The 18,533-nt window shown below is 43.3% G+C and overlaps 1 protein-coding gene across 5 annotated transcripts in view; it reads right to left on the reverse strand.

Annotated features, from left to right (window-relative positions):
• The window catches only part of LOC130123360 (solute carrier family 12 member 7-like), a 107,449-nt gene that overhangs the window by 34,426 nt on the left and 54,490 nt on the right, over positions 1-18,533 (reverse strand). For all 5 annotated transcript variants that reach the window (XM_056292495.1, XM_056292498.1, XM_056292497.1 and 2 more), the window contains 6 exons: positions 6,045-6,191; positions 4,286-4,340; positions 3,803-3,933; positions 1,653-1,789; positions 1,263-1,367; positions 20-231 (listed from right to left, as the gene is read on the reverse strand). In XM_056292495.1, coding sequence (XP_056148470.1) covers positions 20-231; positions 1,263-1,367; positions 1,653-1,789; positions 3,803-3,933; positions 4,286-4,340; positions 6,045-6,191 — 787 coding nt within the window. The remainder of the gene's footprint in view (positions 1-19; positions 232-1,262; positions 1,368-1,652; positions 1,790-3,802; positions 3,934-4,285; positions 4,341-6,044; positions 6,192-18,533) is intronic.

An 18,533-nucleotide genomic window follows, 5' to 3' on the forward strand; every position in this document is an offset into this window, starting at 1 on the left:
CTTTCCTCCCCCTACTTACCTTTGATGACTCCACTCAGTAGCCCAGGGATGCCTTGTATCTCTGTCACGTTGTTTAAAGTGAAGTATTCGTCACAAGTGGCGTTGAGGTACTCGCTGTCACAGAACAGAGACCAGAGCTTCGTGGTGTGTGTCACGTTTTTCACTACTTCTATTTTCAGGCACTTTTCGAAGCCGTGGTTCTTGAGAGACCGGTTCCCCAACAGACAAATACTGAAGAAGAGAGAAAATGTATGTTAGCAAGGCCTGTATGAAACCAGCAGGAAGAGGCAACCTAGTCTTCGATGGTTTGAGTTTTTTTCTTTCCTTTTTTTAACGGAGAAGAATGAATCAATGAAGTGACTAATTAATGAGTGAACACAAATAAATGTACTAATCACTTAATCATTGTAAATGGTCTTTATACATTATTGCTGCTACAGTCATCATAGTAGTTCAGAAAACATTGTTTAACACCTAAATGGGTTAAAATATTATCAATTGGAGCAGTAGAATAAACCCACAAAGATTCATTTAGTAAAATATAAAGATGGGCGGAGGGCTCAGCAGGAGATCATCATGAAACTCATCACAATTTGAACTCATTAAGTAACATAGCTAGGTACTGTCTGACTGCATAATAATTAGCAGCATTAAGATTATAGATTAACCTTGAATGTGGTTTGAGAATAAGGAGCACTGACTGTAAAGAGATGATTAATTAAGAACACTATTTTTTTGGGCGTGTCTTCTTTTTCCTGTGTTGTGAAGTTGTTGCAAGATGTTTGCTGAATGAACAGTGTAATTTGAGATCACATTACACGTCCTCTACAGAGAACTTGTTCTAGTGCATGTTTGACATAACGGCTGATGAACAACACTTGTCCTCTCTTGTTCCAATGGGGAAATTATGAGTTTTATCACATTTCTCTTACAGCATTGCAGTTTTCAGTCAGCATGAAAAAAACCTTCTAGTGAAAGTGCAAAATATTAAAGAAAGGGAAAAAAGCAACCATTTCATTCAAGATGCTAGAATCACACGTGACAAAGGGATGTTGTGTCTAATATCAGCAAACAGAACCCCATGTACTCCAGTCCCAATTAGTTTGAGTTTTTCATGAAAACAGACCACGAAAATAAAATTTTTCCTATCGGAAAATTATTATCTGGATGATTTAACATTGCGATGGGTTTGCTGCATATTTTGACATGAAAAAAGCACCCACACCACATGAGATAAACGGTTTAATTAGTCTTTGACTTACGGGTAGTCTGGTGGTTCAATAACAGTCCTGATGACTCCGGCATAAATAGCCATGATTGACAAAACCACACAGGATAGAAACACCAGGGCTAGTTTGTTCACATACCTAAATATAGAAGGGAAAGAATTAGTTTGTGTGCATGCACGTTTGTGTGTGTGTGTGTAGGGCTATATGTGTGTGTGTGTGTGTGCATAAATATACTTGTTCATGTATGCCTAGATGTGAATTTAAGTATACAAGCATGATGTGTGTTTTTTGCGTGTGTGTATATGTACAAGCCTGAGTGTACGCACACCCGTTTGTTGTTTTCACATATGTGTGTGTGTGTGTGTGTGTGTGTGTGTGTGTGCACGTGGAAAACAAATGCACGTGTTTGTGTGCGTCTCTCACTTTACTCCTACAAACACCACCAGTGCCATGAGAGCCAGACAGCAGGTTCCGTAGACACGCATGTTGTTCAGCAGGACCGCAGGCTCGTCCGTCTTCTTCTCCGCTACAAATACAGTGGCTTCAGGGATTATGTACTTCTGCAAAAAATGGACAGAGCAAGTGAGGGTGAGAGCAGGTGATGCAAAGAGAATGACATAAAAAGAGAGAAATGTGGAAAAAAATGAGAGGAAAGGGGGGATGGGGAGACAGACAAAATTTTGCTCAACAGACTGTTTTCACAAACATGGCTGACATTGTCCCACTTACAGGGTAAAGATAATTTACCCTATTGCATGCAACGTAAAAACATATTGTAACAAATTCGGGGGGCAACCACAGCAACCGCCACAGCCGGGACACGAACCCATACCTCTTGCACCGCGGGAGACATCACTAACCGCTCGACTAAAGGGTCCGACTCCTTAGCCAAGGGCTAACGTGTCTACTTATCCATGCACGTTACAATATTAAAAAAATGCTGCGTTGCCTTCAAGTCTATCTGTGATCACTTATTTTGTGTTTCACATTACATAATATAGGTGTTGTCATTGACATATCTTTACGTTTCTGTTAGCGGACGACTGCACAACTATTATCAAGTTATTTGATCAAGGGTCACAAAAGGCTAACTGGCTAATCAAAATGAATGGTACTTTCAGGGCTGTTAGTATTTTGTGACGTCGTCCATGTTTGTGAAAAAGGTCTATGCCTTGAAAACATTATCATGCCACGACAGATTACTTTTGACTTCTAAAACTACAGGTGCTGTCATCAAATGTAAAATGACTTTAAAATCCTGACTGAAGACACAGAGAAACAACTTAAAACATACAACAGCCATGCAGTAGAAAGGCATTGTTGACCTGTGACAACTTCTCAAGGCAAAAATGGAAGTAACAAAGGTGCTTTAGCTTGAATGAAAGATACGTTAGTTTGCAAATGGCCAATAGGGGCACTCAAAGCATAGTAAATGCAAATTTATTACGCTTTCACATAGTAAATTTGCATTTAAATTCACGGTCCATTGGCGAATTTCACAAAATCACAAACTTGCAATTTTAGGGAATTAGCTTTCTGTATTTGCTAACATCTATAAAGACTGTGTCATTACTAGATATAAATGAATCAAATGGAACTGACTTACATCTCACACATGTTGTGAAATACTGGTTCTGATTGTGTACTGTTCAACCAACACAGGCAATTAGCATTAGGTATGTTTACATCAATGTGTTTTTATGCGTTTTTTTACATTTTTTTTTATCCTCGCTTGAGATGGAAAATTTGAAGTTTTAATGAGAAAATGCAATCAAGGGTGACAGAAACAAACTTTTCAAATAAATGATGATGTACAGCATAGTCACGTATGCCTGACCATAAATGGTTATGGTGGACAGTAAAATTGTGCAATGTATTGTATGTCCAGGGTATGCCGCAGTGTTGATGGCCTCTGCTGGCCACTGCACTTCTTTACCATCTTCGTTGGGCAGCATGGAATATGGAAAAGCCGACATAAATCTGTGATGACAGCTCCTCCATTGGCAAGTGCAGGTGCATGTTGAAAATGATCCATTCTCTCCCCTGAATTTAGCGTTTACCGGTAGTTGCCATCTGTAGTTGCTAAGCAACCATTATCGGAGTTGTTTTGATGATGATGTAGTCTTGTCATGCAATGCGCACGGGAAGTTGTTTCATTGAAAAACACCAGCTGATGGAAACGCATAGCGATTCACATTTTCCTGTCAACTTTTCAAAATTTGGCTTAAAATTTGCGATACATATGGATGGAAACATAGCTATTGTTTAGCCTCACTGCTGGCTTCTAAAAAATGTGTAAGGATGAGACTTGAGTGGCCTGATTGATTAACGAAGCTTGAGAGAACATGAACATAACACCTTCCAGAATCTGCTAAAAAGAAGATTCACAGATGTAGCGCCACATAAAGTATATTTTTAGCTATGTAGGCTTGTCTCAGCCCTATCTCACTGATTCATATTCGACGCTGTTTGCCTTTACTAATGGGTAGAGGGTGTTCACAAGTGAAGGAAAAATGGAAGAGATAACGAGTGGCGGATCTTAATCAAGTAAACCATGTTCGCTAGTGACATACCAGCAGTATCTCTATTGTGCCCAAAATGTACATGGATCCAGCAAAGGTGGTTCCAAGGTAGAAGCAGAGTCCCACTGCCCCTCCAAACTCTGGGCCCAAAGATCTGGAGATCATGTAGTAGGAGCCACCAGCTGCGGAGAAGTTAAAACCTTTGTCAGTAAACCACAACCCAGATTCCCTGGCTTTGAAAGGTTCAGTTAGTTATTTTCCATCACCTGACACGTGTCGAGTTTGTGTCACACCCCTGATCCTGGCAGGCTCGCATTAAAAGTTATTCAAGTGGTTAAAGCTGAAACAGATCAATCTGTCTTTGCTGCTATTAATATATTAAATGGAAAATTGTCACGTCAGTTTAACTAATCGCTAAAATGTTGGTAAGCTTATGTCAATGAAACACAAGTTAATAGGATATGATACTAATCAATTGATTTCATTATCAGCCGGAAAAAATTATGAGAACAATAACGCTTTAGAACTACCTACCCGGTACAACTCCATTGGTTGCAATGGCACTCATTGAAATTGCTGTCAGCATAGTCTGTATGGGCAAGACGAGAGAGAAGACTGTTTTATGGCTAAACTGAGCAAGTCGGAGGGTGAGAAAGCACTCTGCAATTGCATGAGACAGTCTTTGAATGCGTGTGTGCACATCTGTTGTATGTGTGTGTGTGTCGTGTGCATTTGAGTTTAATGTATTCTTCACACTTGGCAAACTCTTGAACATCAAAACATAACATGTTATCTATGATGCCACCTCAAAACTTCATACCTGGTGGGAAAAAATGACTTAGGTACTAATATACAACATTGAAGAAATGGTTATTGGGCCTCAGAATTTGTGAAGACGCTTTCATACCTGTAGCTCATTTGCTTTTATCCGAATCAGGGTCTGATTCAATATAGATGTTGCGAACGCCCCCGGATTCGTTTGTGTTCACACGGCAACATTTTTAGAGTGGACCATGCTTGTAAACAAACGCCACGTGCAAGCAAACTCTTCTCTCATTGATGAGAAGTTTGACAGTCCAATGAATTTTTGAAGAACCCAGAACATAAACACGAATAACACTATCGAAAATGGAGCACCAACAGCATACGTGGATGCTTGTTGTAGTTGCTATTTCGTGGGTTTGTTTACCAGTGTTCAGTGTATGAGCAGAATATTGAACTTGAGAAAGAAGCATGGCAACGTATAAAGAATGTGTTGTTTCATGCGATAGGAAGACATGTTGCCGCATCGAGACACCAGAGGAAATGTTGAGCATTGATGGGCCAGGGCACATACAATGAGTCATTCCGCTCCGCTGGGTCAATTCATTTCTCACGGCAAATGAACTGGCCCTTAGCATGACTGGAATTGAGCCAAGTCCGCTTGTTTTGGTCTGCATCCGAGTGCGACTGCTATGTTCTCATATGCCCAAACGAATCGATCTTGGGGGCGGGGACGCTCCAGGGTTCTTTTCAACCGCTAGGTGTGAAAGTGCCCTTTACTCTCCAGCATTGATTTGCCAAGGCTGTGGGCAAGCCTGTGTCACAGGGCTTGGCTGGAGAGCTGGTGGATGGCTACAGTGCAGTTCTATTTTTGCTAAAAAAAAAAAAACAACAAAAAAAACCTCATTATGTTGCATTATTCTGATGTGCTTCAGACTGCTGCTGTCTGACAATAAGTACCCATTACAAGCACACTGTTGTAGATTATTTCTGCTTGTATGACTCATCATATGTAGTGGAGATTGACACTTGCAATACAGACAGGGGGTGAAATGTGACCCAGATTACAAGCCAGAGTCAAACCTATATGTGCCACACACAAACCAATACACATACACACGCTTTAGTTTTTCTTGTAATGAACCTCATTGACATTTATTCCCTAACCTTAACCATCAGAACTACATGCCCAAACGTAACTCTTACCCCAACCTTAATCCTAAAACTAAATCATAACCCTGAAACAGGCCCTTGAGGAAATGAGAATCGACTTAAATGCCCTCAATTTGCTAAAATGTCCTCACTCTTATGGTTAAAAACTCAAATTGATTCTCACAATTATAGCTGAACAAGAAAACACACACACACACACACACACACACACACACACACACACACACACACACACACACACACACACACACACACACACACACACACACACACACACACACACACACACACACATTGTGCCTGCATGCCAGATCCCTGGCACAGAGTTACTCCTGCTGGTGTTTTGTCCTCTACTCACGCAGGCACAGCACATGAAGACGATGGCAAAGGAGCCGAGGATTCCTGCTGTGCCAACTATCCAAGTGAGACGCAGAAAGAGGATGACCCCCAGGATGTTCTGCATGCACGGCAGGTACACCCCGATTAATGTCCCCATCTGGGAGCCCTGTAGATGTAGGCATACACACACACACACACACACACACACACACACACACACACACACACACACACACACACACACAGAGCAAAGTACATGAAGAGAAACAGACTGGGTAAATGGATGAGAAATGAGCAGAGCACAGACATTGGAAATCAAATCTAAAATTCAGTTATTTGCATTACGATTTATATAACCTATTTATTAAGTGACGTGTGTGTGGTAATGGGCGATGAAGCATAACGACCCTGCATTACAACACTGGTGTTTGCTAAGAAGATTTTACTGTCTGTCCTCCTATATGTTCTCTGGATTTAGGCAGGCAGAACAGAGATGGTATCAGACAGAAGGCACAGTGGGCCACAGACAGATGTACCATAACACATAAAGCAGAGTTTTGATTCCTGCACCATCGAATGCTGATGGTGTTCCATTCTCAAACCATACAATCCACAATTTTAATGGGTCACTGTCACGCAATGATCTGACACTGAGTCATTTGAGCTTCAGGAGATTGCTATCTCACAAGAATATCCCTTTTCTACATTTTCAGTATCTAAATGGTAATTGGCCAGAGAAGACATTCATAATACCTTTTAACTTAACTGTTTTTACATACAAGGGCAACTTTTAAAGATTTTGCCTTTATGTTCAAGAGACAGATTAACAATATGGGACATTCAGGTACTTGTGGGCTAACCCACTGGCATCACAAGCAGAACCTTTAAATAAATACATTATTACTACTACTACTTTCGGCTGCTACCGCTAGGGGTCGCCACAGCGGATCATCCATTTCCATTTCTCCCTGTCTTCTGCATGTTCCTCTGTCACACCAGCCATGTGCATGTCTTCCCTCACCACATCCATAAACCTCCTCTTTGGCCTTCCTCTTTTCCTCTTCCCTGGCAGTTCCACATTCAGCATCCTTCTCCCAATAGACCCAGCATCTCTCCTCCACACGTCCAAGCCATCTCAATCTTGCCTCTCTCGCTCTTTGTCTCCAAACAGTCCAACTTGAGCTGTCCCTCTAATATAATCATTCCTAATCCTGTCCTTCTTCATCACTCCCAATGAAAATCTTAGCAAATTCAACTCTGCCACCTCCAGCTCCGCCTCCTGTCTTTTCGTCAGTGCCACTGTCTCCAAACCATTTAACATAGCTGGTCTCACAACCATCTTGTAAACCTTCCCTTTAACTCTTGCTGGTACCCTTCTGTCGCAAATCCCTCCTGTCACTCTTCTCCACCCACTCCACCCTGCCTGCACTCTCTTCTTCACCTCTCTTCTGCACTCCCCGTTACTTCGAACCGTTGACCCCAAGTATTTAAACTCATACGTATTCGTCACCTCTACTCCTTGCATCCTCACCATTCCACTGTTCTCCCTCTCATTCACGCATAGCTATTCTGTCTTGCTCCTACTGACTTTCATTCCTCTTCTCTCTAGTGCATACCTCCACCTCTCCAGGCTCTCCTCAACCTGCACCCTACTCTCGCTACAGATCACAATGTCATCCGCGAACATCATCGTCCATGGAGACTCCTGCCTGATCTCGTCCCTCAACCTGTCCATCACCATTGCAAACAAGAAAGGGCTCAGAGCCGATCCTTGATGTAATCCCACCTCCACCTTGAACCCATCTGTCATTCCAACCGCACACCTCACCATTGTCACACTTCCCTCATACGTATCCTGCACCACTCCTACATACTTCTCTGCAACTCCTGACTTCCTCATACAATACCACACCTCCTCTATCGACACCCTGTCGTATGCTTTCTCTAAATCCACAAAGAGACAATGAAACTCCTTCTGGCCTCTCTATACTTCTCAATCAACATTCTCAAAGCAAACATCACATCTGTGGTGCTCTTTCGTGGCATGAAACCATACTGCTGCTCGCCAATGGTCACCTCTCCTCTTAACCTAGCTTCTATTACTCTTTCCCATATCTTCATGCTGTGGCTGATCAGCTTTATACATCTGTAGTTGTTACAGTTCTGCACATCGCCCTTGTTCTTGAAAATCGGTACCAGTATGCTTCTTCTCCACTCCTCAGGCATCCTCTCACTTTCCATGATTGTGTTAAACAAGCTAGTTCCAAACCTCACTGCCATCTCTCCTAAACATCTCCATGCCTCCACAGGTATGTCACCAGGACCAACTGCCTTTCCACTCTTCATAGCTTCCCTCACTTCCTCCTTGCTAATCCACTGCACTTCCTGATTCACTATCCCCACACCATCTAGCCTTCTCTCTCTCATTTTCTTCATTCATCAGCCTCTCAAAATACTCCTTCCACCTTCTAAGCACACTCTCCTCACTTGTCAGCACATTTCCATCTCTATCCTTGATCGCCCTGACCTGTTGTACATCCTTCCCAGCTCGGTTCCTCTGTTTAGCCAATCGGTACAAGTCCTTTTCTCCTTCCTTAGTGTCTAACCTCTCATACAACTCACCATACACCTTTTCCTTTGCCTTTGTCACCTCTCTCTTTGCTTTACGCTGCATCTCCTTGTACTCCTGTCTATTTTCTTCATTTCTCTGACTATCCCACCTCTTCTTTGCCAACCTCTTCCTCTGTACAATTTGCTGTACTTCCTCATTCCACTACCCCACTCTTTTGAGCCGTCCCGGTCACTGCTCCAACCCCTCTGCCGAACCGGAGAGGGCTGCAGACTACCACATGCCTCCTCCGATACATGTGGAGTCGCCAGCCGCTTCTTTTCACCTGACAGTGAGGAGTTTCACCAGGGGGACGTAGTACATGGGAGGATCACGCTATTCCCCCCAGCTCCCCCTCCCCCCTGAACAGGTGCCCCAACCAACCAGAGGAGGCGCTAGTGCAGCGACCAGGACACATACCCACATCCGGCTTCCCACCGCAGACACGGCCAATTGTGTCTGTAGGATGCCTGACCAAGCCGGAGGTAGCATGGGGATTCGATCCAGCGATCCCCAAGTTGGTAGGCAACACAATAGACCGCTACGCTATCCGGACACCTACAAATTTTTGCTTAATCACATTTTTACTTAATAATAAAATTAACTAAGAATTTAACTTTTTTGGAAGTGGATGGCATGTAAAACCCATCAACTTATGAAACAGAGGCTTAAACACTCTGGATATCACATTGTGAATTCTGTTTCTGTCTAGTCATTTTCCTGTTGACTGGTTGCTGATGGCCTTTTTTTCTATGTTACTAAATCATAAAGTAAAAGAAGGTGATTAATGTGAGAGTAGGTAATTTCCAACCCAAGTGTTCACAGAGTATCCTAAGAGATTAGCTTTAGTCAGCTGCTGGATCATGCCCTGCAGCTTGCTGAGGTCTGACAATGCGCCATCTCTTACACACACTCAGATTAAGACACACACACATTGGGTACAAACACTGCCCTTGCCATGCTGTAAATTCCCCTTTCGCCAGCCAGCCTTGCAGGAAATATAAAGTCGTTTGAGTCGGAGAGAAGTGTATCAGTCCAAGTAGCATTTCTTGGAATGAAAACAGTTAAAACAAAGGGATGTTTTCCAAAGGGATTTGAATTTATTATTATTATTAACTTATTATTATTATTATTATCATCACAAACTGTATATGTACATCCTATACAGTTACTGAGTATTTGTCTTTTTTAGGTCTCAACAGACTGGGCAATGGTAGAATTATGGCTGGGATTACTAACTTTAAAATACCAACAGGCCTAAAGAAGAAGGGTTAACATTCCTAGCAGGTAAATCGGGTCCCACATTCACCTGTGTAGACTGTTGTCAATCTAAAACCAGCTGTAACAGACATTTGAACACCTCCATTTGCACCAGGCACGGCGCAATGATGAAACGCGTACGCTTATTCAACGTCTTATTTTCATCTCAGCATCAGTCAAAACAGAATTTACACTCATAAAAATGGTCATTATTTCCTGAAAAAATTTTTAAAAAATTGTATTGTGTTTGAATGACATTTTTGCACGTTTGTGCGCCAAAAACTTGCAATATTGTGAGTATTGCAGTATTTCTGCATGGATTTAAACTCAAGTGCAGGCGCACACACACACACACACACACACACACACACACACACACACACACGCAAATGCCACATGCACACATGACTATGTAAACACATGCACACCTGCTTGCATGCACACACACAGAGATACATAAACACAGAGCGATATAAACACACACACACACACACACACACACACACACACACACACCACTACTAAACTTAAACCACACATACCAATTTTCGAGTCATGAGTAGTCTCGCTTGTATTTCTGTCACTGAAAGAAGTTCCTTATCTAGGAATATTGTGCAGTGATCCACTGGCCTCCCCCTCTCTCTCATCTTCTCTTAATGGTTCTTTTTCCTCCTCTTTTGCCTTTCTTTGGTGGCTTTCGCCTTTTTCTGGTTCTGCCTCTCTCGCTCCCTAGCGTCGTCTGTCTGTCAGATGTGATATCTTTGGCGATATAACTAAGCTCTTTCTTGTTCATCATTTGGGAATAAGCGGCTGCCCCATGTGCTCAGTGGCCATCCTCCACGGTTTCATTCAGTCCAATCGTTGAATAAAGGAGGAGGGTCTCTGAAGACGGACTGCATTACACACACAGACACACACACACACACACACACACACACACACACACACACACAGACACACACACACACAAATTTATCCTAGATGTAGTGAGGCTTACACCAGATTTCTTTCTTCTCTTTTTTTTTTTTTAGCTCTTTGGCGCTTTCCTTCTCTGTCCTTCCCTTACACACACACAACACACACACACATACACACACACACACAAACACTAGCATTTCCAATCAGCCAAAACATTAAAACCACCTGCCTAATACTGTGTTGGTCCCCCTTGTGTCGCCAAAACAGCTCTGACCCAATGAGGCATGGACTCCACAAGACCTCTGAAGGTTTCCTGTGGTATCAGGCACCAAGACATTAACAGCAGAACCTTTAAGAAGACACCTGTGTATCATAACCAGCACTAACTGTTTCAGCTACATTTGCTCATTTGAGCTACAGTGGCTCTTCTGTGGAATTGGACTAGACAGACTAGCCTTCACTCCCCATGCACATCAATGAGCTTTGGGCACCCTTGACCCTGTTGCTGGTTCACCGGTTGTCCTTCCTCGGACCACTTTTGGTAGGTACTGACCACTGCGTACTGGGAACACCCCACAAGACCTGCCGTTTTGGAGACGCTCTCACTCAGTCGTCGAGCCATCAAACTTGGCCCTTTGTCAAAGTCACTCAGATCCTTCCGCTTCCACGTTTTTCCTGCTTCCAACACTTCAACTTCAAGAACTGACTCTTCACTTGCTGGCTAACATATCCCCCACCCCTTGACAGGTCAGGAATCAGGAACACTTTATTTGTCATTTCATTTCATGTATTTGCGTACACGAAATGACACGAAATATCGTTTCCCCCAGCCCACAGTAGTGCAACACAAAGACAAAAACACATATCCAAACTATAAGAACATATAACTGCAAAAAAACAAAAACAAATCACTGTCCGAGAGAATGAACGCCAGGATGACTGTCGGAACTGCCAGTTCTGCATGGGCTAGCAGTTAGGTTAGCCTGCCCCACTTCCGTGTCCTGTCAGACCGCCCTTGGTGTTTCCTCCTCGGCCGCAGCTCCAGGCAGGGCCGTGGTCCCTACAATGGCACCTGGAGGTGCCATTGTAATGAGATAATCAATGTTATTCACTTACCTGTCAGTGGTTTAAATGTTTTGGCTGATAGGTGTATAAACACTTAGATCAATAAAATACATACAAACACTCACACATGTACACTTACATAAAGACACACACTTTTTGCTATTCACTAGACTAACGCTCCACAATAATGTTTTTCCTTAGCTGCCCAAATCACCACATGCATTTGAATATCCATTTGCTGCTGTCACAGAATCAGTGCCGATAACCAAACCTACACTACCGTTCAAAAGTTTGGGATCACCCAAACAATTTTGTGTTTTCCATGAAAAGTCACACTTATTCACCACCATATGTTGTGAAATGAATAGAAAATAGAGTCAAGACATTGACAAGGTTAGAAATAATGATTTGTATTTGAAATAAGATTTTTTTTACATCAAACTTTGCTTTCGTCAAAGAATCCTCCATTTGCAGCAATTACAGCATTGCAGACCTTTGGCATTCTAGCTCTTAATTTGTTGAGGTAATCTGGAGAAATTGCACCCCACGCTTCCAGAAGCAGCTCCCACAAGTTGGATTGGTTGGATGGGCACTTCTTTGAGCAGATTGAGTTTCTGGAGCATCACATTTGTGGGGTCAATTAAACGCTCAAAATGGCCAGAAAAAGAGAACTTTCATCTGAAACTCGACAGTCTATTCTTGTTCTTAGAAATGAAGGCTATTCCATGCGAGAAATTGCTAAGAAATTGAAGATTTCCTACACCGGTGTGTACTACTCCCTTCAGAGGACAGCACAAACAGGCTCTAACCAGAGTAGAAAAAGAAGTGGGAGGCCGCGTTGCACAACTGAGCAAGAAGATAAGTACATTAGAGTCTCTAGTTTGAGAAACAGACGCCTCACAGGTCCCCAACTGGCATCTTCATTAAATAGTACCTGTTAGAGCCTGCTTGTGCTGTCCTCTGAAGGGAGTAGTACACACCGGTGTAGGAAATCTTCAATTTCTTAGCAATTTCTTGCATGGAATAGCCTTCATTTCTAAGAACAAGAATAGACTGTCGAGTTTCAGATGAAAGTTCTCTTTTTCTGGCCATTTTGAGCGTTTAATTGACCCCACAAATGTGATGCTCCAGAAACTCAATCTGCTCAAAGAAGTGCCCATCCAACCAATCCAACTTGTGGGAGCTGCTTCTGGAAGCGTGGGGTGCAATTTCTCCAGATTACCTCAACAAATTAACAGCTAGAATGCCAAAGGTCTGCAATGCTGTAATTGCTGCAAATGGAGGATTCTTTGACGAAAGCAAAGTTTGATGTAAAAAAATCTTATTTCAAATACAAATCATTATTTCTAACCTTGTCAATGTCTTGACTCTATTTTCTATCCATTTCACAACATATGGTGGTGAATAAGTGTGACTTTTCATGGAAAACACGAAATTGTTTGGGTGATCCCAAACTTTTGAACGGTAGTGTATATGTAAAAATAAAAAATTTGTTCCAATTTTGTGTAGTCCACTTCAGCAGTGCCACCCTGTTGTGTACAATAGATCCTGAAAAAAAATAAGCTCATAAAAAATGCCAAAGGGGTGACATGAAGCTCAAAACCAAGAGGACGAGCTCGGAAAATTTGGCAAATCTCTGACATAGACGCTGGGTTTATGTGAAATTATGTTTACATCCTCAGCCCTGGTAATTAGCAAGCTACCAGAGAGTAATCGAGCCCCCTAGAGTCAAATCTCCACGTGCAAAATAAATCATGTAATCTGTTCCGATTATTTCATTCAAGGACATGGACCGGCTGTTAAAGGGTAAAAAATTCTTTCAATTTAAACCAACATGCACTGAGGATTTGCTGAAAGTTGGTTCCCATGCAAAACACTGATGAACAAGACACACAGTATTACAGTTTTTCACTAAAATTAACTCTTCCTTATCTACTGTCACCGGAAGAGAGCTGATATCGGTGAATGCAAATTTGCCACCTTTTTTCTCAATTACCACCTTATCTATTAAATTACTTGTGTATTGCCTCTTTGTATTATTTGCTTCTTGTGGATTTTCAAATTACACGTGTTTACTGCAGTTTAGTCATTCTATTATGTCCTCTTATAATGTAATGATAATGTGGTATAGTTTTTGGAGCATTTTTCCATATTCATCCTCTCTGCTGCTTTTGATGCCTACCTTGCATCTACTGTTAGTACGAGGACGACGTTTAAGGACTCTAAAATTTGGATTGAAGTGTGTAAGGGCAGATTAGAGGGCCAAAAGTGTAGAGCATCAACTTGTCACATTGGGTAAAATGTTAACGTCAGATTCAAATCCTTTGGCAACCGCGACCTAATAAAAAAAAAAAAAAAAGCATGTCCTGATTTCTGCAAGTGAACGATTTTCTTAGATCAGAATTCGATATATTGACCTTGGCAAACCTTAACACTGAGCCTAACTTAACCGTATATATCCCATTCAAGCTACTCAAATATCCATCCATTCCATTATCCAAACCGCTTATCCTGCTCTCAGGGTCGCGGGGATGCTGGAGAGGATTATGGAATATTATATTCTCTGCACCATTAACCCAGCCACTGAGGATGCACAAGCCAGTGCATCCTTAGTGCCGGTCCCAAGCCCGGACAAATGGGGAGGGTTGTGTCAGGAAGGGCATCTGGCGTAAAATCTTTGCCAAATCAAATATGCGGATCATAAATAAGACTTACATACCGGATCGGTCGAGGCCCGGGTTACCAACGACCGCCACCGGTACTGTTAACCAGCAGGGTGTCGGTGGAAACTATGCTACTGTTGGGCGAAGGAGAAGGAGAGGGGGAAAGCATGTCCAGAGGCAGCTAGAGAGGAGGAAGGGTAGGCATGTGGAGGTGAGAGTTGGAACTTTGAATGTTGGCACTATGACTGGTAAAGGGAGAGAGCTGGCTGACATGGTGGAAAGAAGAAAGGTAGGCATACTGTGTGTGCAAGAGACCAGGTGGAAGGGGAGTAAGGCCAGGAGTATCGGAGGTGGGTTCAAACTCTTCTACCATGGTGTGAATGGGAGGAGTAATGGGGTAGGGGTAATTCTGAAGGAAGAGTATGTCAAGAGCGTCCTGGAGGTGAAGAGAGTGTCAGACAGAGTGATGAGTATGAAGCTGGAAATTGAAGGTTTATTGCTGAATGTTATCAGCGCATATGCCCCGCAAGTTGGGTGTGAGATGGATGAAAAAGAAGAATTCTGGAGTGAGTTGGACGACATGGTGGAGAGGGTACCCAAGCAGGAGAGAGTGGTGATTGGAGCAGACTTCAATGGACATGTTGGTGAAGGAACAGAGGTGATGAGGAGGTGATGGGAAGGTATGGAGTCAAGAAGAGACATGCGGAAGGACAGATGGTGGTCGATTTTGCGAAAAGGATGGAAATGGCTGTGGTGAATACATATTTCAAGAAGAGGGAGGAACACAGGGTGACGTACAAGAGTGGAGGAAAGTGCACACAGGTGGACTATATCTTATGTAGAAGGCGCGATCTAAAAGGGATTGGAGACTGCAAGGTAGTGACAGGGGAGAACGTAGCTAGGCAGCATCGGATGGTGGTCTGTAGGATGACTTTGGAGACCAAGAAGAGGAAGCGAGTGAAGACACAGCTGAAGATCAAATGGTGGAAGTTGAAGAAGGAAGACTGTTGTGTGGAGTTCAGGCAGGAGTTAAGACAGGCACTGGGTGGTAGTGAAGAGTTGCCAGATGGCTGGACAACCACTGCAGAAATAGTGAGGGAGACAGCTAGGAAGGTACTTGGTGTGTCAAGGAGAGTGTGCTAAGAAGGTGGAAGGAATACTTTGAGGGGCTGATGAATGAAGAAAATGAGAGAGAGAGAAGGTTGGATGATGTAGGGATAGTGAATCAGGAAGTTCAGTGGATTAACAAGGAGGAAGTGAGGGCAGCTATGAAGAGGATGAAGAGTGGAAAGGCAGTTGGTCCTGATGACATACCTGTGGAGGCATGGAGATGTTTAGGAGAGATGGCAGTGGAATTTTTAACTAGATTGTTTAACACAATCCTGGAAAGTGAGAGGATGCCTGAGGAGTGGAGAAGAAGCATACTGGTACCGATTTTCAAGAACAAGGGCGATGTGCAGAACTGTAACAACTACAGAGGTATAAAGTTGATCAGCCACAGCATGAAGATTTGGGAAAGAGTAATAGAAGCTAGGTTAAGAGGAGAGGTGATGATCAGCGAGCAGCAGTTTGGTTTCATGCCACGAAAGAGCACCACAGGTGCGATGTTTGCTTTGAGAATGTTGATTGAGAAGTATAGAGAAGGCCAGAAAGAGTTGCATTGTGTCTTTGTAGATTTAGAGAAAGCTTATGACAGAGTGCCGAGAGAGGAGGTGTGGTATTGTATGAGGAAGTCAGGAGTTGCAGAGAAGTATGTAGGAGTGGTGCAGGATACGTATGAGGGAAGTGTGACAATTGTGAGGTGTGCGGTTGGAATGACAGATGGGTTCAAGGTGGAGGTGGGATTACATCAAGGATCGGCTCTGAGCCCTTTCTTGTTTGCAATGGTGATGGACAGGTTGAGGGACAAGATCAGGCAGGAGTCTCCATGGACGATGATGTGCGCGGACAACATTGTGATCTGTAGCGAGAGTAGGGTGCAGGTTGAGGAGAGCCTGGAGAGGTGGAGGTATGCACTGGAGAGAAGAGGAATGAAAGCCAGTAGGAGCAAGACAGAATACCTATGCGTGAATGAGAGAGAGGACAGTGGAATGATCAGGATGCAAGGAGTGGAGGTGACAAAGGCATTTGAGTTTAAATACTTGGGGTCAACTGTCCAAAGTAACGGGGAGTGCAGTAGAGAGGTGAAAAAGAGAGTGCAGGCAGGGTGGAGTGGATGGAGAAGTGTGCCAGGAGTGATTTGCGACAGAAGGGTATCAGCAAGAGTTAAAGGGAACGTTTACAAGATGGTTGTGAGACCAGCTATGTTATATGGTTTGGAGACAGTGGCACTGACGAAAAGACAGGAGGCGGAGCTGGAGGTGGCAGAGTTGAAGATGCTAAGATTTTCACTGGGAGTAATGAAGAAGGACAGGATTAGGAACGATTATATTAGAGGGACCGCTCAGGTTGGACGGTTTGGAGACAAAGCAAGAGAGGCAAGATTGAGATGGCTTGGACATGTGTGGAGGAGAGATGCTGAGTATATTGGGAGAAGGATGCTGAATATGGAGCTGCCAGGGAAGAGGAGAAGAGGAAGGCCAAAGAGGAGGTTTATGGATGTGGTGAGGGAAGACATGCAGGTGGCTGGTGTGACAGAGGAAGACGCAGAAGACAGGAAGAAATGGAAACGGATGATCTGCTGTGGCGACCCCTAATGGGAGCAGCCGAAAGTAGTAGTAGGATATTCTCTGCACCATTGCACTTTATCACTTCTTATTTCACCTGTATAAGTCAATCCTTGTGTATATACCTGAAGATTGTTGTGTTGTAGTGTTGTTATTCTATGTTAAGTACACTGAGAGAGCCATGAAACCGGAGTCAAAGTCCATATAGTGCAAACCTATATGGCCAATAAACTTGATTCTGGACCCCACGTCTCCTCCGATACATGTGGAGTCGCTGGCCGCTCTTTTCACCTGACAGTGACGAGTTTCGCCAGGAGGGCGTAGCATGTGGGAGGATCACGCTATTCCCCTGTTTCCCCTCCCCCACGAACAGGTGCCTGACTGACCACAGGAGGCGTTAGTGCAGTGACCAGGACACATAACTACACCCAGCTTTCCAACCACAGACACAGCCAATTGTGTCTGTAGGGACGCCCAACCAAGCCGGAGGTAACACGGGGATTCGAACCGGCGATCCCTGTGTTGGTAGGCAACAGAATAGACCGCTAAGCCACCCGACCGCCTTCTACTCAGTATTTTAAAGGTCTTAGTTTCATCTGGGACTTCACAGCGTAATGACTCAGACTTGACTCTTTCATTGACTGTGTGGAAGACCAGTCAAATATATGACCTTAATTGTATGTTTTTTTTTTAAGTGAACATCTAAACTTCCATTGAGACGATCCATAAAGTGCAATGTGATCTTGCTTTATGTCTGAAACCTTGGAAAACTGGAATCTGAAAGATACCCTCCTACTACTACAGTCACAGTCATGGTGTTTCATTGGACTTGCACTGTTCTGGTGTCAGTCTTTAATCAAGTTTTGGCCCCATTGCTCTTTAGTTGGACTCAACACCTTAAAGTCTTGGACTTAACTCTGATGCGACCACCTAAAGACTTGGTCTGGAACTGGGTGGTCTTGACTAAAAGGCTAATGAATCTGACTGGATCAATGATATGACAGCCCAGAAACATCATTGCAAATACTGATCTGACAACATCTCTCGAAGAAATCAAGAGAATCCCAAAAGGATGTCACTCTTTACTCAATAAAAAGAAAAACCAACAACAAAAACCTCACCTGTAAAACTTAAAAACACAAAGGTCATGTGATGACATCAGCACAACGATTCAACCAATCCATCCATCCATTATCCAAACTGCTTATCCTGCTCAGGGTCGCGGGGATGCCGGAGTCTATCACAGCAGTCATTGGGCGGCAGGCAGGGAGACACCCTGGACAGGCTGCCTGACCATCACAGGGGAGAGACACACTCACACACATACA

Source organism: Lampris incognitus, chromosome 14 (assembly GCF_029633865.1).
Source record: "Lampris incognitus isolate fLamInc1 chromosome 14, fLamInc1.hap2, whole genome shotgun sequence".
NCBI classification, from domain to species: domain Eukaryota; kingdom Metazoa; phylum Chordata; class Actinopteri; order Lampriformes; family Lampridae; genus Lampris; species Lampris incognitus.